Source organism: Barbus barbus, assembly GCF_936440315.1.
Source record: "Barbus barbus genome assembly, chromosome: 27".
Classification (NCBI taxonomy): Eukaryota; Metazoa; Chordata; class Actinopteri; order Cypriniformes; family Cyprinidae; genus Barbus; species Barbus barbus.
This window is the reverse complement of record NC_136755.1, coordinates 12,660,489-12,684,829: the sequence shown is the minus strand read 5'-3', so window position 1 is coordinate 12,684,829 and position 24,341 is coordinate 12,660,489. Positions and strand designations below refer to the sequence as shown.

Sequence of the window (24,341 nt, the reverse complement as noted above, 5' to 3'; positions counted from 1 at the left end):
ACAGGAAAAGGTTTGGTTTGTGAATTGGTGGCATGTTGTAGACCGTCAGCAAGGGCAAGGGACAAAGGCAAGAATCTACTATTCTCTTGTTAGTCAACATTTCTACGTCAAACTAGCCCCCACTGACCTTTCAGTACCTGAAAGGAAGGCGTGTAGGCCTTTTATACTGTTAGTGTGCCAATACCAGCCGTAATGTTCATTTGGATGATGTGGGCATGTCTGTGTGGTTTAAATGATAACATAATAACTGTTTTGTCCTGTTCTTGGATGGCCACTGCAGAAAACGGCCTTTGGATTTGAACCTCCTTTTATTCTTTTGATTTGTCTGATGCCAAGAGCCTGTAGGGAGAGGGAGGTCAATGTTTATCTGTTCTTTTCGAGGCATCCAATAACCTGCATGTTGTGCAAACCAGATATGAGGTGTTTAAGATGAATCCCGCTCTGTATTTCAAGTACAAGGACATGAATAGAAGCCATGATTCAGTGAAAAACAGAGACTTGACAGAAAGAGAAGAAATGTACACATTTGATCCTCAAATAAATCACAATTTAACACAAAGTTCTGACATAACAGAATGACATCCTTTAAAATGTGTGGTATAATATTTAATTTAAAATGGATGCAAGTAAGATAGGATTTTTTTGTTCGTTTATAAATGTATGTGTTAAATTTATTTTATTTTATTTTTCCAGATTAGTAAAATTATTACAAGAATTAAGAATCAGTAGGTGGATGATTAAAAATGTGTGTAGTGCCAGAGTCCATGAGAAGCACACTGTTAGTACACAGAGATATGAACCTGTCAGGTGAAAGTCCACAATCCTTATCAGTTATTAGTCTCTTTAACCCAGTTTATTAACCCTATAAATCATAAAGTCATAAAAGTTTGTGTAGTCAACAATGGTTTCAGTATTTTTCCACAACACAACTTCACCTGGCCGAAGGCCCAGCTTTACATCAAACAACCTAAAAATAACTCTGATCTTATGACAGTTTTGATTTATGAAAAGGTTCTCATGCTGAACACAACTTTAGAAGTCAGTTCTATCTGCATTTATTCTGCCGTCTAATTCAGTTTGTGGTGTAAATGGTGCTTGAGAGTTGATCAGCATAATGGTAGTTTCTGTGCAATGTGTCCATTGTGAATGTGATTGTCATCACTGGCTCATATTAGCTAACCACAGTGAAAGCATTGTGCTGTTAGAGAGGACACACACGCATAGACACATACAAAGGCATGCACTTCTCTAAACAATACTTTATTGATTGAAAAGAAAAAACAGCTCTGAGATTATTCTGTATGACTTTTTCCAGCAAATGCAGGAACGGAAGAATACAGGTGTACAAATACCACTAAAGTCAACTTTAGTATCTTCACTAGTAATAGCTTATTTTACAAGTTTTATTCTAATTTGAAAGATCAGTCCAATAATTAAGACAGTTTTCTCAAGTGAACACTGTTTTCATATCTCATGCAATGCTGTGAAAGGAAGACATGACTCAATGAGGTTGCCCAATAGAAGGAGGAGTGGGCAGGACTGACTAAACACACATCTTTATAAAATTGCCTGCAGCACGTAGTCAGTTGTAACTCTGAAACTCTGGAAAAAACTTTTTAGTTTTGTTGGACTTTCTTGTTTTCATTTTGTGGACAATTAACCGGTAAGTCATAAAAAGGTCTATTTTATTCTTTCAAATTAGTTTTAATGTTAAAATGTTGACTATTCCGTATCTAAAACATCTCTGGCATGATATCGAACCAGGTAGCTTATATTTATCAGCTTTGAACTAAAAGATATCGGTATAAAATATTTTAATTAAACATCTGACAACAATATACACTAGTATATAGTTGACATTGTTTATGATTATACATTGAAACGCGACTGCTTTTAATGTTGATTATCATGTTACGCGCGTGCGCGTGGTTGCACGTGCATATGTCAACAAAGTGTAAGTTAGAGTGGGAAAATAAATAGGATACGAACAGTGCGACATATGTTTCCTAAACTAGTGGTTTTCTGGCCTGCATGGGAACCACCGCACTGCATATTTTGTGTTTTTAATATCTGTCACACTCGAAGCTCAGTTTATAGAGCTCTAATGAGCTGTACTGGACTAGAGGCAATCATTTATCAAGCTTGCAGGTGTGTTTGCATTGTCAGACACACTATGCTGATTTAACTGTGTTTGTTTTGCATTAGTTTTTAGTCTGTGACTGCATTTCAGATGTTGCTAAAATCCACAGATAGCCTAAAAAAGATTCAGTAGACTACTTTGTTGCCATAAAAGCTTTGAATTTGTTTTACTGAAATGAGCATTTTAAATATTAAATTAGGAATATATATATATATATATATATATATATATATATATATATATATATATACATAAATATAAACTTAAATGAAAAAATGGAATTATAAATAATATACATAATTAAATAGCCTATAAGTTCGTTCATGACAATGACAAAGTTTAACACTCATGTGCTCATATGAGCGTTATGAGTATTCAGCTATAACAGCAGAAACATCAACAAAATACACAGAAAAATAGTGTGTGCATATATGCATAAATAAAGTCAGAGATTATTTTCAGTTAGTTTTGTAGGTCGACAAGTGTTATTGCTTAACTGGAGAAGAAATTTTGTAGGACCCCTGCAGTGACTGGTCTAATGTGCATTGAGTATCTCTCTCAGTATAAAAATGTGTTCCATAAATTGGATTTCAGAAAAGAAGAAAAAAGTGGTTATGGGAAGTGAAACAAGCATTTTCCTCTCCTCTACAGGGTGCAGCTGCAATGATGGTTATGTTCCAACATAAATATTATACTTACTGATATTGATGCAATAGCAAGCAAACTTTGAATCTTTATAGTGTCTCAAAGTTAATGAAAACAAACATATGCACGCATTTATAAAAATACACAATGCATCTGTTACAAATGTGTCTGAACCATTCCGATATTGATCAATTCCTAAATTAGTATTCTATGTAATGCATTAATTAGTCTCATTTACCATTGTACACTTTACCACGGTGACGCGGGTGTCACAAACACTGGTGATTATCTGGAAAGCATTATCCCTCACTTTCAACTCAGGAAGTCCCTAAGTGACATATAATGAACACCCAGGTTCAGTCATGTTACAATGTGTGCATTTTTGTTGCCATAGCAACATTTCCAAACTGGTGTCATGGTGGCAGTATCAGCGATTTTTAAAATGCTTGTTTTTGTTACTAAAGGTATGTTTCAACCCATGCAACAATCCTAATATTTTAATAACATATCCTAGATTAATCTTAACCTGATTTTAATACATGAACAAATTGATATAAAACAAGTTACAAAGATATTGTGGTGACATATATGTCACATCGGGCTATTAACCTTATAAAAGTAGGTGGAATTTTGATGTGACATATTTGTCACATTAAAGGGATAGTTCACCCAAAAATTAAAATTAGTTGTTTATCTGCTTACCCCAAGGGCATCCAAGATGTAAGTGACTTTGTTTCTTCAGTAGAACACAAACAAAGATTTTTAACTCAAACCATTGCAGTCTGTCAGTCATATAATGGCAGTCAATGGGACTCACAGCTTTAAGAGAAAAAAAAAAAAAAAACATACACAGACAAAACCAAGTTAAACCCTGCAGCTCGTGACGATACATTGAGGTCTAAAGACACGAAATGACTGTTCTGCGCAAGAAACTGAACAGTATTTATATCTTTTTTTTTTTTTTTACCTCTGATCCGCCGCACGGATATCGTCAGGAGCCACAGGGTTTAATTTGGTTTTGTCTGTGTATGTTTTGTTTTTTTTCTCTCAAAGCTGTGAGTCCCATTGACTGCAATTATATGACTGACAGACTGCAACGGTTTGTATTAAAAATCTTGATTTGTGTTCTACTGAAGAAACAAAGTCAACTACTTCTTGTATGCCCTTGCGGTAAACAGATAAACATCAAATGTTTATTTTTGGGTGAACTATCCCTTTAAGAAAAATGGTTATGAGCTACTCAATTAATTTAGCTGATTCAGTTATTTTAGTGTTATATATTTTCTGCTGCTCATTTCAAAGCATATTTTAACAAATCTACGTGCACGTTTAACGTGTTGACCTCCGGTGTGAGGTAGTTATTTATTTTTATTCAGTTCGCACATTTTAATAATTTCTGGTTATATACCTGAAAAGGTAGAATTTTGATATGTTACAAAAGAGTTGTTGTAAAACTTAATAGTCACAGTTATGTGGTTTTGAAATATGTTTTGGCAAAGCAAATTAAATACAAAAACTATTACTTCTGGAAAAGGTTTTTGTTTTATCTTCCCAGAAAATTTATCATTTTAATGTATGTTGTGGAAAAGCAAATAAACAAGAAAAAAAGTTATTTAGCAAAAACAAATTATAAAATAATTTTTTTTTTCAATTGAGAAATAAACGCCCAATGTAACATATGTAACATGAAAAATTTATCATAAATGCCCAATGTGTCATATATGTAACATTACAGATCTTTCACAAGGAGGGGTTGTATTGTACTGCGAAAACATGTTATAAGTGGTCCATTTGGTTTGTTTTATATGCCCCATAATTTTCCTATAAGGAGCAATTGGTCTGTGTTCTTGTGGGTTAATGGAATGCTTATCCCGAGAAGTGGACAGGTGAATTTGGATGTGTGGTAAAATATAGTTAGTATTCTAGGACATGGGAAGGGCAGGATCTGTCCTTATGTTGCTCCGGTTTATATCCTGCTGAGACGTTACTGACACTCCCAGGTAAAAGATTATTCAAAAGAGGCCATGAGGGCACACAGCTTAAAAACAAGCAGGTGACCTACTTGCCAGCTAACCGTTACTTGTTAACTTTTCTTATATAGTTGATTTATATATTTCTCAAAGATAGTCTCATTAAGCTGATTTCTTCTAGCTTGGTCATGAGTAATTTCAGTTCCAACATGATTCTGGTCAAGAATTTGTGTAGGGGTTTGCTGTAGAGACCTCAGCAAATGATGGACTGCACAATCATGGGTTTTGAACTACAGAAATTCCTCTTGATAAACATCTTGGCTTGGTTCCTAGAGCTCGTCCATGAATAAAATCAATTGCTGCTTTTTTTTTATAGGGGCTTGGTACAGGAAAGCTCCTCGAACCTGTGGGATGATAAGACACAAAGGCTTTCATGCTGGCTTTGGAGCAAAGCTGAAAAAAATGGCTAGTGTTAACAGGGTGGAGGGACTGACTGCTGGAGCCGTGGAAGCAGCTGTGTCAGTGGCTTCCTGTTTGAAGCGTCCAGGCCCGCTACAGAGGAAAAGCCTCTGACATGTGACCTTTAGAAACCTCAGCCAGACAAAGAGCCTGTTCAAGCTCCCACTCCATTGACATGCGCATCAACATTCAAAGTGTCGTCCTTTGAAATGCATGATCGGCATCATCCAAAACAGATTAGGCTGTTTTGAAGAGCTGAGGATATAATAAAAAATAAAAAAAATGCAAAGAAATGTATCTGTTACGTGCCATATGTGTGGGAAACGGCAAAGAGTTCAAAAGCTGCATCAGAAGCAGCATATACATTGCATACATTAATACTATTTAATACTGCACAGCATCAAATAAATGTACCGTAGATTACAGCTGCAAAAGTAATGTTATGAAATTGTTCAATGGTGAAATATGAACATGATACATTATTCTTATTTCTGCTATATTTTACATTTTATTCTTTCCTTTTTTTATTTGTCATCATATTCTTGATCTAGTCTATTAATATTATTTTGTTGCACTGTAGGAAGAGAAACTAGATTTCTCTTCTATTTCACTGCAATGCAAAACATGTAATGTGTCTGTGACAAAAATCTTTAACTTAAAAAATTGCAAATTATGAAATAAAATCATCTGAAATGGTCCAGTGAAAAAAATCTTGTTTCCTTGAATCCACTTATGAGCTCCAATAATGCTGTTGTAAATAGTCACTGCCAAAGTTGAATTACACCACAACAAAAAGAAAGAACTAGTAATTTGATCCTCCTTCTGTGACCTTAAAGGAAGATTGTGGTAAATTATTTGAAGTGCACCAACTGTAATAAGGTTGTATTTATGTCACCTTTTTCCTACCTCTAGGTGTCCTCGTTGAGGATGGATGATATACAAGTAGTTGAGTCGAAGCCTCTGATCCCGGACAGGGATTTGCAAGTATGTAGAATATTTTATTTGTAAAGATTTGTACTAAATGTACATATTTATGCATGGCAACATAATGAACAAAACTTTCATTACATTCTCCTCTATTCTAGGGGCTAAGAGAGGCTGTCCAGCAGTTGGTGATTAAGGCAAGCATTTCATATGTTTAGTTTTTTTTTCCTTTTGACTTCATTCAAAAATCTAAGAGGCCATTCTTTGCTGACACCATGGCATTACAACAGTACTGATACAGTACAGATGCACATACAACAGGCCTCTCGTGCTGATCCTCAAACAGCTTAAAGTCCTTTAGTTTCAGGTCATGTGTTTAATAAGAGTGTTCAGCCTCTAGACCAATGACGTGGGCTGCTGAGAGATACACTGGCCATCTGCCCGAGGCGCTCACGTGGGGCTCGTCCCGTTTAAAGAGATTAGTGCCAGTAGGGAGACAACATATGTTTGTGTTCAGTCACTATACAAAACCAAGCACGAGATGTTTATGTCCTTGTCAGTGTTAAAGATGTTACTTGACTTTCTTAGCAGCCCGTGCTGCAACCTGAGGCAGCTGAAACTAGTTTCTGCAGCATCAGCCAGTTGATCTTTAACCGGTGGCTTACACTCAAAGACTTTTCCTAATGACTTTTGCAGTGCATGGTGGTTATTTGTAATTGTTTGCCACTAGTGTTAAATTAACTTCAAGAAAGTTAAATCGAAAGTTAACATTCAATCTGTTGACGATGATTTATGATTTGTTGGTTTTAGTAGCTATGTAGCTTCTATTTTTATACATGGGGAAAAAATATAGAAATACAGATGCTGATTAGAAGTGATATTTTCATCAAGACGTGTTGTTTCCAAAGTAAAATATTTTATGAGTTGGGTTCTTTAAGACTGAAACAAATGAAGGAAAAAAAAAGTATCAACACATATTGACCTCGACCATGTGAGATTCTATTTAGCTTAACTGCACTTTATTGCTGATTTTTATTTATCTTTATTGCTGAAAGACAACAGTTATTCAATGCACACCTCCATCACATTTTTGTTTGGCTGCACTTGCCTAAGTTTCCGATGGCCTAGAGGTGGCTACTCCAATCGTCTGACACAGGCTGATCCAATTTACGGATGTCGTTAACTAGAATTAACTTGTTTTGATCTCAGTGCAAAGCATGCTGGGAGCATGGGGCTTATGTCGACCGACGGCAACAGGGGTATAAAACCCTGCACACAGATGAATATTAGTAAAGTGCACAAACAGTAGCTTATTTTCAATCGGATCTTACCTACTCGTTCTCATCACTACTACTAATTACTATCGGCAGCCATGGTTCTGGAGGACTCTGAAATGGAATTAGTTTTCGAGATAGAAGTTGCTGTGAGTAGAAATATTCATGTTGCTTTTGATTCATTTGGTTCTTTCTGAGGTTTCCATTAGCTGCTTTTATTGTCTTAGTGGTGAGTAAAAGGTCAAGTTTAGATTTTGACAAATTCAAGTCAAATTTATTTGTATAGTGCTCTTAACAATGCACAATGTTTTAAATGTTGATGTTTGTAATATCTTAATTTCTTTATGCCTTACAGGCAGATTTAGCAGATTAGAGTTTGGTAATGTAGATTAGAGCTTGATAATATGGTTTACATGTAGTAGAAAGCTTTCGTTTTGTTCCTTTTATCTTTTTTTATCTCATACAGCACACATTTATAAAATGGATTTAATATTGTCTGTGTCAGTCTTAATTAGGGTTTGATGCTTTGTGAAATTGGTAGATGCAGTTGAACATTATGAAATCAGGCAGACCGTTTTCATGGACTGTGATATTACATATTTAAATCCAAAGTGCACCGAGTGTTGAAGTGTTTGCAGTTTGTCTGTGGTTCATTTGCAGAACGTTTCCAAATTGTGCCCGTCCTTAAATTTTACATTAAACTGCAAGGCTACTTTGTTAAAACGGTCTTCAAACCAAAAAGTGTGAGAAAAAACCTTTATAAGTTGTCATTGATATATGTTATAATACGTTGTACTGCAGAAGAGCTTAATGCTGCTTATGATAGTTCAGCAGATGCTGATAAGCGTTTTCTTACCATGTTGCATGTAGGAACATGACGTGGAGACTCCATATGGCAGAGTCCACTGTACCATGAAAGGGGTTCCTAAGGGTGACCGGCCCGTCATCCTCACCTACCATGATATTGGACTGAACCGTAAGATTTTATCAGTTTAAAATGCCCCCTAAATCTCTTCGTGTTGCTTTGCAACACATTAATCAAGAGATTCTTCTAAAGGAGACAGGCTTTAATCTATAAATTGTGCTTCTTCAATAGATAAAATCTGCTTTGACACCTTGTTCAGCCATGAGGATATGCAAGAGATCATGCAGCACTTTGCTGTGTGTCACGTAGATGCACCAGGGCAGCAAGAGGGAGCAAACACCTTCTCCACTGGGTGAGTTATATCATGTATAGACATATAAGTGGTAATCTATATTGTAAATTAATGCCGAAGAGTCATTTATTTATTTTGTATAGATATGAGTACCCTTCCATGGACCAACTGTCTGAGACACTTCCATCAATCCTTAAACATTTTGGGTGAGTTCATTGTTTCATTGTTTAAGTTTTAAGTAGATTTTAGATTATTCTCTGTCTTAACTAGTTTTCTTAAACCCCACAGGCTGAAGAGTGTGATCGGCATGGCTGTTGGAGCGGGTGCTTATATCCTTGCTAAGTTTGCAGTGAGTTTGACTTTTTGATTATTATTAAGTGATTTAAAGTTTTAATCAAACCAGGATAAAGAGCTAAAAGTGTTTTTTCTTTTCCTGTGGATTTTGGTATTCATTTAGCTAGTTGAGCTGCTGAAGAATGTCCAGTGTAAAAAAAATAAAATCTACTTGACTTGCGGGTTGTTTATTTAATAAACTGGGGTTTAGATGTGGTTTACAAATACTGTTTCCTTTTATAGTTGGATTACCCTACTATGGTGGAAGGCCTTGTGCTAATAAACGTTAACCCATGCGCTGAGGGCTGGATGGACTGGGCAGCACACAAAGTGAGTGCTAATCACTTTATTATAATTTAAATAAAATTAATAAGTTATATAGTTTCATGCTGTTGTGGGCTCATTTTTCTTGAATTACAGATTTCTGGTTGGACCCATGCCATACCTGACATGATCATCTCTCACCTGTTTGGAAAGGTTAGTCAATGTTTGACCCCATCTAGATAATTTTTCAATTGATGAATCTGTGTTAACATTAATGTTATTATTTCTTATTTCTCCAGGAGGAAATCCAGCAGAACCATGACCTTATTGGCAGATACCGTCACCACATTGTAAATGACATGAACCAGTTCAATCTGCAGCTCTTTATCAAGTCCTACAACAGGTAAACACAACATCGCTACTAAAACATCATGCTAAAAAAAAAAAAGTTAATTTAGCATTTGACATAATATTTAATCAATGTTTTCCTCCATTTCACAGCCGAAGAGACCTGGAAATTGAGAGGCCTGTACCTGGTGGCCACATCAATGTCAGAACTCTAAAGTGAGCAAAAATCAAAAAACCTTTGGAAAACCGCTAGACAATTCGGGATCCATTTCCTGTAGTAATGACTTTGTTGCTCTGTTTTCAGGTGTCCTGCACTCCTGGTAGTTGGAGACAGTTCCCCTGCAGTGGATGTAGTGGTAGGTTTAAGTTTAATATAGGACTATCTTCTCTTCATTATTACTGCCATGCTTTTTATTATTCTGCACACTGTTGCTCCACCCTTTATATCCACTGCATGTGTATTTAGTGGTTTAACGTGTCTGTTTTCTGTACAGGTTGAGTGCAACACAAAGCTGGACCCGACCAAAACCACACTGCTTAAGGTGAGTGGACTCCAGTGAAGCTGGCATGTATTTATAGCCACATGGAAAATCCAGGCACTGATAAGATTCCGATAGCTCAGCATTATCTAGTGACTAATTTACCCAGGTAGTACAGAAGCCACACTGGCCTGCTCCAGGGCTGACCTAATTTTCCACAGCCCGCCCTCAGGTGGACTAAGAATTAGGTTTATGGCGTCTGAAATGGCCTATTTATCACTGACAAGTGTTGAGATTAGTGGAGGTAATGGAGCGCAAGGTGTTTTAGACACCTGTGTGAATGGCCAAAACAGAAATGAGAGAGAAGCAGTGACGCATTTTGTGTTTTTCATGCATTTTAAGTAACATTTTATGTCCCTTCTCTTTCGTCAGATGGCTGACTGTGGAGGCTTGCCCCAGGTCGACCAGGTGTGTATTTAAAATGTTTGTTTCATTTAGATTCATTTACAAGTTTGCTCAAGGCACAGGATGATTATTAGGGATGAAGCGTGCCATAATCTCATTATGGACAGCGATGGCCTGTAGTTCTCAGTTCTAATACTCTGCTCGCCACCTGCTGCTACCGGCTGTTCGAATCCGTCCGGTTTCACATGTACATAGGGAAATCTGTTTTTCACCTCGACCTGATTAGCTGTTTTTGTTGTCAAATAAACTGATTTCTGCTTTTATTGTCCTCTTAGCCTGGGAAGCTAACAGAGGCTTTCAAGTACTTCATTCAAGGAATGGGTTACAGTAAGTACTGATAATGTCTTTTTGTTCAGTATACTCTCTATTTGACCATACAGCTCTGGCTTTATTATGAATGCCCGTGGTGCATTGCCTGAACTCCTTTATGACTGGGCTGTGCTGCCCTCTAGTGGTGTAATATAATTTTCAACTTGACTTGCTCAACTTGACCTTTTTCCTAAAATGAAGTGTATAATTTATAAACAACGGCAAAAACCCGACTCAACTTGGATATGCACTACCGTTCAAAAGTTTGGTGTAAGAAAGATGTAAAAAACATTATTCAGCACAGACTCATTAAACTGATCAGAACCAGTAAAGACATAATACTGTTATTTGAAACTTTCTGTTTAGTTCTGAAGGGAAAAAACGTGTACAAAAATATTAACCAGCACAACTGTTTTCAACGTTGATAACAATAGGAATGTTTCTTGAGCACCAAATCAGCATATTAGAATGGTTTCTGAGGGATCATGTGACACTGAAAACTTTAAAAAATGGCTGCTGAAAATGCAGCTTCCATGACAGGAATAAATTACATTTTAAAATATATTCAAATAAAAAAGTTATTTCACAGTTTTACTGTTTTTACTGTATTTTTGATTGAATAAATGTAGCCTTGGTGAGCATAAGACTTATTTTAAAACATTAATAAATCTTACCAACCCCAATTGGTAGTGTACATACTTATATCAAGTATTTTAACATGAAAAGAATTACATTTATAAAGCTTTAAAATATGTATCCTAATCTCTCTTCCTCTGCCTCTTAGTGCCCTCTGCCAGCATGACCCGCCTGGTCCGTTCCCGCACAGCATCCGGATCCAGCGTGACTTCCTTTGACGGCAACCGCAGCAGGTCGCACACTAACGAGGGCAACCGCAGTCGCTCCCACACCAACGAGGGCCGTGCCCGAGCCCACACCTCCGACAACCAACGCACACGTTCGCACACTGACAGCATGGAAAGTTCTGTGGACCAGACTCCCAAGTCCACCGAAGTGTCCTGTTAGACTGGTGACCTCGTCTCCGGTCCATCTCACACATGCATTAACCTCTCTGTTCTGACTGTGCTGCGCTGCCACTAACTACACACGCAACAGGACCGCTGCATACCACTGCGCTGTTTCGCTCAGGGGTCTTGCACTGTTTTATTTGTCAGAGAGCATTTATGCCACAGTGTCTTGTGTTTAAGACTATATTTCCTGGGGAAACGCTAAGGAAGGAGTGAATAGAGTGAAAGAAGGACAGGATGATGGAGATATTTCTTCTTTTTTGCACCCTGCGCAATAGCTGTCTTGTTGTTGTTAGAGGCAATGCAGCACAGATACATTTTGATGGTCATCATCCAAGTAAGCTGGGCACTGAGAAGGGCACATTTGTAAATTTATATTGATCTCTAGTCTGCGATTCATTTCATTTTCTTATGGCAAGTTATTATACCACTTTTACACGCTAGTTCAAGTGCATAATTAATTTGTATAATCTGTATATGTTGAAATGGACCTCACTCAATGGAAAAGGGATTGGTTGACCACAGAGAAGTGAGGTATTTTTTTAATGATGCTAACCTACCTTATAAAACTAAGGTTTAAGCTTATAATATGTTGATTTGCAATTTCCTTGTTGGGAGTGTCCCATTATTTTGGGTTATATGTGTAACTCGGTGATTTATGTTCTTTAAAGTGATTTAAAATAATTTTTACAGGATCAAATTTAAAGAATCTTAACATTAGTTTAAATTCAACAAAACCAATTTGTAGATATAAGAATACAGGAAAATTAGTGTATATGAGTGATATTTTTGGTGTTTTGTGTTTGTAACGGTGATGATGATGATTTCTATGCAATCAAGCACAACAGAACAAAATGTGCCATGGAATCCTCTACTGGGACTGGATGCTTTTTATTTCTCAAGGCTTTGAAAGAGTAAAATGAAGGATTGCCCAGAAAGAGATAATCTAAGAAACTCACCTGCTCTTCCACACACTAAAACAAATGCTTGCAGCTTTGAAAGGCACTCTGCTTTGTAAAGATGTAAAACAATCTGATGCACTGCATTTTTAATGGAATAACAGTTTGTATTTATTTAAAAAGAAAATAAAAAGCTGGTTACTCAACTTTTTTTGTCTCTTTTTTTTTTTTTGGTCTCTCAATGAGAACAATACATAACGTTGTAGTACATAGAAAGCCAAACTTTATAAGGCACATCTCGCTCCAAGGACTACAGTGTCGTTTAAGAGCATAAATGTAAAAAAAGGCATGAAATTACAAAAACTGTACATTATCAATACATAAAAGCAATATATTTCTTTACATAGGTTTTGTATAAATTAACAGAGACCTACAGAGGTCAATTATTGTCTTTTTGCATATCTATACTTACATCATTTTTACAAAAGAATTTGTCGCAATATGACAAAAACTGGGATAATCTTGTTTAAAATAACTCAACATATATGATCAGTTTGGTTGCAATAGGCCACATAGTCTTAAAATAGAATATATTAGGATATATTGGTTTATTTCAGTTGCTTCCAAAAGGAAAAAACACTCCAAAGATGGCCAATTCAATATAAACTCTTGCTCAAGAAAAAAAAAAAAACTGGTGTTCACCCAAATCTTTCTATTGACTTTTCTGCAAGGTCTCGTACACTCAGTTTCCAACCTCACCTCTCTCATGGTATAGTTCTAGATCTGTAAATATGTCATTGGGGTTTTTACAGCTCAGGTTGCAGAAGCAGGCGTTAATCCACATGATCTGCCAGGTGAAGCCGGATCCGTTCGGGCAGTGAAAGTCGACCTCAACAGTCTTAGATTTGTAAGGGATGCAGCAGCGCTCATCTGTACACACTCCACAGTACTTGGGCCAGTAAGTGTTTGTACTGGTGCAGCCTGAGATAGTGAAGTTGTGTGGCTTTCCTTCCCTGTAGATGTTCAAGCACTTCTTTCCAGGCTTGTGGAGAGATGAAAAAAGGGCCAAAAAGGTCAAAACATATCCTGGTAACACTTTACAATAAGGTTCATTAGTTCACATTAGTTAACTACATTAGTTAACATGATCTAAGAATGAACAATACTTCTACAGCATTTATTAATCTTAATGTTAATTTCAGCATTTACTAATGTATTATTAAAATCACGAGTTGTGCTTTTTAACATCAGTTAATGCACTGTGAACTAACATGAACAAACAATGAACAACTCTATTTTTATTAACTAACATTTAATAAATAGTGTAATAAATGTATTGTCCATTGTTTGTTCATATTAGTTAATACATTAATGTTAACAAATTACACATACTCATATCCTTTTATACACTATAGTCATTCATGTCACTCTCAAATGTAAATTTGATATTTGATATTGAATCTGAAACCTTGATGTGCTTAGTGATGTCCACTTTGCAAGGCCGGATGTTGCAGAGTCTGCTCTCTTTGACCATCTGACACTGCTTGTTGTTGTTAGTAATGCGTAAAGACACTCCACGGCCGCAGGTCGTTGAGCAGGGACTCCAGGAGGTTGTCTGGGTCACACAGTTCTTGTGCCAGTTGTCCTTTACACTAGACAGGGCTGTAAGAATGCAAAGACAATGAGTGCTTTCCTCATTTCTGAGTTTCTATATATACAGTATATACTACCATTCAAACGCTTGGGGTCAGTAAGGTTTTTAAGAAATTAGTTATTTTATTCAGCAAGGATGCATTCAATTTAAATGTGGGATTGTGTAAATGTGTAATTAAATCAAATGTTACAGCAAAGACATTTACAATGTCACAAAAGATTTCTATTTCAAAATAAATGCTGTTCATTTACATTTTCTATTCATCAAAGAATCTTGAAATAGAGTTACCATTTATAGCATTTATAATAAAAAATGTTTCTTAATTAAGATTTGCCATCACAGAAAAAAATTAGTATTTTATTTTTAAATATATTCAAATAGAAAACTTCTCTTTTAAATTGTAATACCTCATAGCATTACTGTTTTCACTGTAGTTTTGACTGAATAAATGCAGCCGTAATGAAAATAGAGATCTTAAAAAATCTTCCACACACACCCACACACACACACACACACAATATTAATGTGTTTTAGATCACTTCTTTAAATGAGAAAAAGTAAAAATGTGTAGACATTTCTTGGAATTCACAAATTTTGACATTAGAAAACCTGACAATTATTTTTTGTTAATTTTCTATCTTTGAGTAGAAGGATGTTTCCTTGTAATATCCTGTTGTAAGTTTTAATTAGTCTGTTCACTGTTGTGAAGTAACATCTGTATATTAATTAATAAATTGTACTGTCTAAAGCGGTTTAGTCTTGTTTCTAGTTTCAAGCGCATGGTATAAGGGGTATGTTCCAACCATTTTCAACGAATTATCTGCCCAGAATGAGTTTCCAGACATTTGCAGGAAGTTATTGAGACACTGGAGATCATACCAGCCATTGTATGTCTTGGTGCTGTCTTGCGCCCCCTCCTGAACTCATCACAGATCCACTGCTCACAGCAGCGGCCGGGGATTTTAACTCGTCGTGGGTTCTGGCACCAAACCCTGGGAGGCTGAGATTCATGACACAGCGAGACACATCCGATCGCCCCATTCACACACAAACACTGGTATCTGCAATTGGGCTGGAAGCTCTGGCCATTGCGATAGATCACACCATTGTGCTTACAGCCAGTGCCTGACAGATCTGGATAGCAACAAAGAGCAAAACGAGTGAAGTCAAGTTCATCAAATGCATACAGGATACAATACCAAGAAAAGGTGCTAAAAGGTGAACAGAATGTATTATAATTCTGCTCAGCATCCCCTGGTTTGGTTTATCAGGGTTCCACCACCTTAATCCACCCTTTAAATCTTCATCGTAATCTAATCAGTGTTAATAAGAAGGCTGTGCTAGTACAAGGACACTTACACGCACATACTCCTTTTTCGTACCTAGGCTTGTCTGCGCTGTAATCACAATAAAGGCCACGATGATGGTCACAGTTTTCTTTCTCATTGCAAACCTCCCCCACCTGTTTGGCACATGCTCTGCAGCAGTCGCAGCCGTCCATGATCAAGCTCACACCTGGTGGACAGGTGGGGGGAGTTTTAGGACATTTGCAGGGCCATTGGCAGTACTGGGTGCGATTATTGGGCTCCAGGGCTCCGGGCTCTGGTGTGAACAGCATCTTAGAGGAATCCTGGGCAAATGCTCTGTGAATCTGTAAGACACAAGTCGTGACAGATTCCTGTTTCTGACACATTTAGGCTTTTGTTTCTTTCCCCCCTCCAAGATTCCTCCTGGCTACAGACGTTGTGATATAATAAAGATTTTTTTTCCCTCACAATTTTATATCTTAGAATTGCAAGTTGTAATTCTGAGTAATTCATAATTCTGACTTTATCTCTCTGAATTCTGAGGTAACAATTCAGTTTTTTATATATCTAGAACTGTATATCAGAATTGTGAGAAAAAAGTTACAATTGTAAGATAAAAGGTCACAATTACCTTTTTAATTTTGTATCCCCTGGTGGAAACAAGCTTTCATAGATAAATGTCTTAATTGGTAAAAGTTAAATGTAAAGACATTTCAACTGAACCTCTAAACGCAATTTATGATGCCATTTATATTTGGAATAATTGTCGCTTAATTATTCACCCATACATACTAATATCTCAGAGTAATGAACCAGATCTAATTACACTTTCCTGCATATATCAAAGTATAATAGCTATAGACTTGCTGTCAGCTCATGGGTCTCATTTTGTACTAGATAATCATTGCACATCAGGTCAAGAAACAAACACCGCTAACGGGTGGATAGATTAAATATGATTAATTCTAAGGTTTCCAGTGCACTTTCTTTGTACCTCATCAGTCACTTTTTATTTTATGGTAGGTATCTAAATGTTTAAGCTGATGTAAATAATGGGGTTTTGGATGAAAGATCATGTCGATAAATTATTTTAGCAGGCACATAATGTCGACTGCTTCAGGCCCTCAGGTTTGATTAATAAGATGATTGAATGACATGGCAACAGACTTAAGTAACACACCACACATAAAGTAGGGCATCATAACCTTTGACCTCTTTTAACCTGTGTAAGACAAGCAGCTGACATGGAAGGTGGAAGAGACAGTTAAGTTGCATACATTTAAAGGAGGATAAGTACGCCTTCTGGGTGACAGTTCTAAGTATCAAAGAGGCTGGCTGTCATGTTCAAAGACATAATGGAGTGAACTCAGCTTTAAAGAGTGTCAAATGAGTCAACCCAATAAAGGATTTCACTCTAAATATATGCATTTTGACAAACATGTTTATTTCTGTCCACAGGGCGGCAGTATACTCTCACACATTACATTTGTTGTTAAGGAATTGCATTCCTCAAATGCGCGAAACTTGAAAAATTTAATTATTCAAGATATGGTATGAATTTATTGTAGAATAAAGGGGGGTTAGTTACGTAACAAACCTCTGATAAGGTGCGTCATTTTCACTTTACTAAAAAGTAGAATATATTTAAAGAATAGGATTTTGAAATGCTCTGTTTCCTTTTGTGGTTTGTTTTATTTTTTATTTTACAGAGCACATTAAATATTTCAATTGAAATTTTTATGTGCAGGCACCAAGCAACTTTTATAGTGTTAATGCAAAAGAAAATAGGCTATTATTTATTATAAATAGTAGTATAGAAACAGTATAAGTTAGGTAAAAAATACAGTTTTCCAAGGGAAGTTAAAACAGTCTCCTGTTTTAAATTAAACTGTAACGTTAAGTGTGGTGTTTTGCTTATGCGTCATCTAATAGTAATTCAGATAGCCTACTAAATAAATAAATAAAAAATAAAAATAAATAAACAAATATAAATAAATAAATAAACAAATATATTTGTTACCTGTGGAACACAAGCAAATACTAGAACCCACATCAGAAGCCAAGTCATCACTGATCCCGAGTGATAAATGCATTTAATCCAGAATTAGATGATTCTTGAAAAATCGCCCATACGCGAGCAGGATCCATTCATTTAGTGAGCTGAGGGAAGCACACACACACACACACACACACACACTTTGATGTGCTGCTGTAAAGTTTTCATACTCAGGATCCTTGATCACGGCAAGGAATTGATCACGTGATTTGGCCAAACTAGAATTTGAGGTTGACTTTATAAGTCTGTCTGTATGGTTAGATGCGCGTACAGTTGCGTCCAAATGGTCTTCTGTCATCTTTAAAAAAAGGTTTTTGTGAGATAGTTGTTATAGCATATGTGCAATGTGTAATAATGTAAAAAATACAGAGTTTTGTAGATAAAACGCTGCAAGATGTTGCAATGGTTACCCCATCGGCTAAACGTGAATTTTATTGGCGAGCGGCCATATATTGCAGCTCTGACTTGTAATTTTTGGGGTTAAACGTAGATGCATACAAAGAGTCGTATAATCATGGCTCAAACACTAGCTCCATAATTCGTAGCACATTTGGCCTCTGTGAGAACTTTATACTTTCTAAGAAAAAAGAAAGATTGAAAACAGAAAGAGTGCAAAATGTTCCCTTGCTCTTTTCATACCTTGAAATACCTAATGGATTTCACTTTGGCATAGTCTACAAAATGCCATTCTGAAGTTCAAATATCACTCAGTTTTCCCTGAAGAGTGCTGTATTTCATGTCTCTGGGGGCTACATTTAAGTATTTCTGTGTGAAACTAACCACTTAATATGGTCTATATAAAGTAGACTTGAGTTTAAATAGCACTCTATGCCACCTGATGGTAAGATGGAAATCATAATCGCACTGATGAAATCATTGTTTTTTGTCAATAAATGCCTTTATTTGACTAAATGGAATGTACTTTTTACATTGTCCACGTAGCCGAAAGTCAGTTGCTTTGTGATGCTTTATTCTTTGGAAGTACTGTACCAGGCAGAAAGACTAATGAACACGTGAGAACAAAAAGGCTGTTATTTCTAACACAGAGCTACACAAAGGTTACTGACTTGCTGGTATAGTCAGTGAAGTGTGTTAGTTTTTAAGGCAGGTGCAGACATGCTCAACTTAAAGATCGGAGAGTAATTGTAGCTCTGCTACAAAAGGAAAGTGCATTTTACCCTTTTAAGATGATGAATTATAATATATGGGTGTAAAGTTAAACATGAAAGTTAAACATGAAACAAACTCTCATTCTCAAGTGACAACTTATTTAGCAGCCTTTGTGAGAAAGAGAGTAAAGACAGAAAAAAAGAAAAATGAACACAAAGATAGTGATGCATTTCCAATCTTATGTTTTTAAGTGAAATACAGCACAAAGCCCTCATAAGACTGCCTTTAGCTTTTTGCCTCATTATGATCAAAACATTCAAAACATTCCCTGTGCCTTCAAAGTCAATCAGAATAGGAAACCCTTTCTAGACATGGGGGAAAACCTTTACAATACAAAGAGGGAAACAGACAGGTCAATTAAATTCTCTGCATTCTTTTTCTCTGATTGCTTATGATTAAATGCCCAGTCATCTCATTTATTCTAGTAGTGACAGCTCATTTGTCATCCCCGCATGAGCAAAGTGAACAATAACGGTGTGTTCTATTTGAAAACTGAACATCGGCTTTGAGTCAAATTATTTGCATTCATAGGAAAAGATAAACATAGATAATTAAAATGATCTTTATTTTGTGTCAGATCATTCTTCATTTCTAAGCTTGGTAACTTTAGAATAGGGAACACTTATTCACTATTAACTATGACTTGTCCCTCAATAAATTCCTAATTTGGATGTAGAATAAAATCATGTAGAATAAGGCATTAATATGTCCTTATTTATGGCTAATAGTACTAAGTACTAATAAATGGCTAATATTCTAGTAATATGCATGCTAATAAGCAACTAGTTAAGAAACCCTCAAAGAAAGTGTTACCCTAGGTTTTATTCAGGTAACATATTGATTTATGATAATAAAATAATCATTTAAACTGTTAACCAAAATCACTGAGCATCAAGCATAGCCTTTCTACTATTAAATACCTTTTAACAATCCCTATGCCTGGTACTTTCACCCCTTGCTTAGATGCATGTAAAACAATAATAGATAAATAGATGCATGGGGACCAGTTTAATTCACTTTAGATAAAAAGCATCTGAATAACATTTCCTAACAGCACCCATAAAAGTCAATTCTATTTATTTGTTCTGATAAAAGTGAATATAAAACACACCAAAAGGCATTATCAGTATCTGCACTTTCCTTTTATGGCTTGCACCAAATTGCCGGGTTTAGATGAGGCAGAGAATCTAGGCTGGATGCCAAAGCCAACAAAGCATGGGAGAAAGCCACAGTCCATTGCACCACAGAGAGCTAGTACTGGCACTGAAGCCATGATGGCATAACCCCTGCACCCAAAAGAAAGTTAAGCAGCAAAATACTGTACTTTTTGTCCTGACATAATAGATTCTCAACAGCTCTGATGTGTTTTATTAAAGCTACTTTTAGACTCTAAAAGGAAAGAAAAGAAAAGAAAAGAAATGACCCAAAAATGAGCGGTACATTCTCTTAATTTTCCAAAAACATGCCTTATTCAATATTTGGCCCAGTGTTTGTTCCAATTGATTACCATGTTAAATGCTAAAAGGGGAAATGACAATTTCCTCTTTTAGCATATAACATTAATAGTTCCTAAGGGCCTATGTAGCTCAAGGTTATATTAAAGAAAAACTTCCTCATTCTTGGGCTAACCAAGATGTAGATGAGTTTGTTTCCTCGTCAGAAACGGTTTAGAGAAATTTAGCCTTACATCATTTGCTCCTCTGCAGTGAATGGGTGCCGTCAGAATGAGAGTCCAAACAACTGATAAAAGCGTCACAATAATCCACAAGTAATTCACATGATTTTAGTCCATCAATTAACGTCTTGTGAAGTGAAAAGATGCTTGTTTGTAAGAAACAAATCCATCAAGACCGTCCGCCATCCATCCATCCTTCGGCTGAGACGTTAAACCGAGGTCCTGACTCTCTGTGGTCATTAAAAATCCCAGGATGTCCTTCGAAAAAGAGTAGGGGTGTAACCCCGGCATCCTGGCCAAATTCACCCATTGGCCTCTGACCATCATGGCCTCCTAATCATCCCCATACACTAATTGGCTTCATCACTATGTCTCCTCTCCACCAGTAAGCTGGTGTGTGGTGGGCGTTCTGGCGCACTATGGCTGCCGTTGCATCATCCAGGTGGATGCTGCACACTGGTGGTGGTTGAGGAGATTCCCCCCTTTCATGTAAAAGCGCTTTGAGTATCCAGAAAAGCGCTATATAAATGTAACAAATTATTATTAAGCCATTTTAACTTCAAACGGCTGCTTCAGGCTAAAATACGAGTCCTCTATACATAATATTGCATTTTCCAGTTGTCTCATCTGAATGAGGAGAGAAATATGCACAGATCAAGCACCATTTACCAGCAGAAAGAGTCAGTTCTAAACAAATATGTTGGTGGATTTTGATGTGAGAGGACAACACGGGATGGACTTTTTCACTGGAGGAAGCGTGAACTGATGGACCTGAGGGTGAGGATATAAAATCTAGGCCCTAAAGCAAAACCAGCGGAGAACAGCTGGGTTAACCTGTCAGTCTATCCCATAATGAGACCCTTCATAATGTTGAGCCTCTTTTACTGCTTTTATCTTTTAATCTGCTCTGTGGTTAGGATATTTGTTTACTAAAAACACCTGCAGAAACCAGTGCAATTTTCCAGTAAATAGTGAATTTATAGTCAAGCTCACTGAACTGCACACTGATGATGTGTGAGATATGATGTCAGAGAGTGACAACAGGACTGTGTTGACCTGAAATCAGTTTGAGTCTCCATGGAGGACAACAAGCCAAGTTAGTTACCATTAACTGTTTAGACTGGATGGGCAGGCAAACTCATGAAATAACATTTTTACGGCCAAAGTTGAAGTAAATATTTACATGTAATGCAAAAGAGTACTTCTGCTTCACAGAATCAGTATTTAAAAACTATGTTTCCATTCCCTGGGATGCATCTTAAATGAATTTATTGGTTGTAAATTTTCTTATTTAGAGATTGATGACTGAGACAAGTCTCAGTTCTCGAGGCCTGATTTTCAAGATTTTCCTGAGTCAAGTGTTTGGTATTCATGGAAAATAAATAAAGCTGTTTAAAAGTAGCACTTTCTGTGTTTTCAGTAACTTTGCCAACATAATATTTTTTTACCAACATCACCCGTTTATAACTGCCATAATTGTTTATTTGTGGAGTTACATATTTGGACAGATTGTCAATAGATATTCACATCCTTTTCCATTTATGGACACCATTAGACAAAGTACTGAATGAGCTGATCTGCACAAAGATCAGAAAACAGTCTCTGTTTTTATTCATTTATTTGTACATTACGCTCCACAAACTTAGGACAAGAAAGACACTATAGACAATACACTGAAACAGTCAGTGTTTAGTATGTAGTCCTAAAATGGGTTTTCTTTTTCTTTGGGTTCACAAAGAGTGTTTTTTTCCAATTATGAGTCAAAACACTGTCTGTTAAAGGATTACCTCACTTACAATTACAAAAATGTACAAAAACTTTCAAGCTTTAAACATGATACAAAAAACATGCTCATAAATCATCAAAGTTAGTTCATACAACTTGTGTCTTCTGAAGCCATATGACAGCTTTATGTGAGGAACAGCTGGAATTTAAGTTTTACATTTATTTTGTGGATAGTGGACAACTATCTCTAAAAAGCAAATCTCTAGGAGTCAAGGGCTTTGGTAACATATAGGCTATTATTCTTCAAAGATAACTAAAAGTGTTGAGAGGGATGAAAACAAAAACAAACCTGGTCAGATGACTCCCAGATATTTGTATAATTCATTGGACAGCTTTTAAAATCCTTGTTAGCTTTAGTTTAAAATTCCCATTTGAGGTATTTTACCGTACATTTCTGCCATATGGACATCAACTTGAGATAGTCACCACGGATAAGCTCTTAGTAAATATAATGTAGAAACTTTAATTTTCTGTAAAGCTGCTTTGCAACGATTTGCATCGGGAAAAGCACAATACAAATACAGTAAACTTGAATTGAATTGAATTGAATATGACTGTTGACAGTATCTTCAAGTACTTTTAACCACAAACCTTATAAATGGCAATGTAAGATAACAATGTAAACATATGTGGCACTGACTAAAATATAACTGCTATTTAATGTATTGCATGTCACAATCCAATAAAAAATGATAGGAATGCAAAAATGCGGCAACTGGCCACATTGCTCAGTGTTTCCCTATCCGAGGAATTCACTCTTTCCATCCATGTATGGTCAAATTCTGCCACATATCGCTTTTTTAGCTCACGCCATGCACTTCAGCCAAATGATAGAGCTTGCTTTGTTTCGGTCCTCATTTTAGATCTGATCTGACACATAGCCTTTCTGATTTTAATAGCCCTGGCAACCGAGCAATGCTTCTGTTTGGATTTTTCCTCTGTCTAGCTCCAGATGCAGAGTGAAATGTTTAGCCAGTTCCAGAGGACATGATTGGGCAACAGTGTGAGTGGTTTTGGCTCCCACAGTCTAAACAGGACAGCACTTAACTCCTAAAGTCCTTTAGGTCCTCATTTTGAGAAAATCACCATGTGTTAACGATTAAGCACTAAAGTTCCACAAACTCTAAAAAAAAAAGGTGCTATGTAGCACTAAAAGTGGTTCTTGGCTCGTAATCATAGGGGAACCACTTTTGCACCATATCTTTAAAGATCCTTTGTCAAATGGTGCTATGTAGAACCATAAGAGGTGTCATATTGCATTGTATTTCTTCAACAAAAATGGTGCTAAACAGCAACGACAGTGGTTCTTTGGCTCGTAAAGAACCTTTAAAGGGGCTTAACAGGTTATTTGTACAGCATTGGTTCTATATAGCACCTTAATCACCCCAAAGAACCGGTGAAGAACCGCTGAAGAACCACTGAAGCACCCAGATTTGGTGCTATACAGCACCAAAAGTGGTTCCCCTATGATTACGAGCCAAAGAACCACTTTTAGTGCTATAAAGCACCATTTGTTTTTAGAGTGTAGCCCAAAATAATTGAGACCAAGGCAAGAACCAAGGCAGAAGTTAATGTAGGAATAATAATGTACAGTCAGTTATTTGCACAAAATAAATCCAGAGTTTATGTCAGTTCTAGTTCGGACTAGAAAATACAGAAAACGTCCAAACCAAATTAAGAGTAACAATTTAATTGATGTTCAACAAATACAAAATGTTTACAATACAGAGAAACAATTGATAAAGCTTGGCTTACTGAATATCAGGTCTCTTTCTACAAAAGCACTTTTTGTAAATTATTTGATCAATGATAATAATCTACATTTGCTCTGTTTGACAGAAACATGGCTAAAACCAGATGAATACATTACTTTAAATAAATCCACCCCCCAAGATTACTGCTATAAAAATGTGCCACGTCCGAAAGGTAAAGGGGGAGGTGTTGCTACAATTTATAGCAATATTCTCAGTATTTCTCGGCGGGCAGGCTTTAAGTATAACTCG

The 24,341-nt window shown here is 36.4% G+C and overlaps 2 protein-coding genes across 4 annotated transcripts; one reads left to right on the top strand and one right to left on the bottom strand.

Moving 5' to 3' along the window:
* The first annotated feature begins 1,466 nt into the window (after nt 1–1,466).
* LOC306847284 (protein NDRG1-like) lies at nt 1,467–12,897 on the top strand. Of its 3 annotated transcripts, none has more exons than XM_079381141.1 (16): nt 1,467–1,663; nt 6,127–6,198; nt 6,300–6,335; nt 8,283–8,388; nt 8,509–8,629; nt 8,713–8,775; nt 8,858–8,918; nt 9,146–9,232; nt 9,323–9,379; nt 9,466–9,569; nt 9,668–9,730; nt 9,819–9,870; nt 10,009–10,056; nt 10,426–10,461; nt 10,734–10,785; nt 11,552–12,897. In XM_079381141.1, the coding sequence occupies exons 2-16, from the start codon at nt 6,142–6,144 to the stop codon at nt 11,788–11,790; spliced, it is 1,182 nt and encodes a 393-aa protein (XP_079237267.1). In that variant the 5' UTR covers nt 1,467–1,663; nt 6,127–6,141; the 3' UTR covers nt 11,791–12,897. The 3 variants fall into 3 exon arrangements, with proteins under 3 accessions (XP_079237267.1, XP_079237266.1, XP_079237268.1); XM_079381140.1 differs by having other exon boundaries at nt 1,532–1,663; nt 5,132–6,198; XM_079381142.1 differs by lacking the exons at nt 1,467–1,663; nt 6,127–6,198; nt 6,300–6,335 and adding an exon at nt 7,417–7,561.
* Nucleotides 12,827–17,865, bottom strand: LOC306847285 (CCN family member 4-like). Its single transcript, XM_079381143.1, has 5 exons — nt 17,673–17,865; nt 15,705–15,996; nt 15,225–15,479; nt 14,160–14,353; nt 12,827–13,733 (listed from the first exon to the last, which is right to left on the bottom strand). Exons 1-5 carry the CDS (start codon nt 17,718–17,720, stop codon nt 13,434–13,436), a joined length of 1,089 nt encoding a protein of 362 aa, XP_079237269.1. The 5' UTR covers nt 17,721–17,865; the 3' UTR covers nt 12,827–13,433.
* Between the last annotated feature and the right edge of the window lie 6,476 nt (nt 17,866–24,341).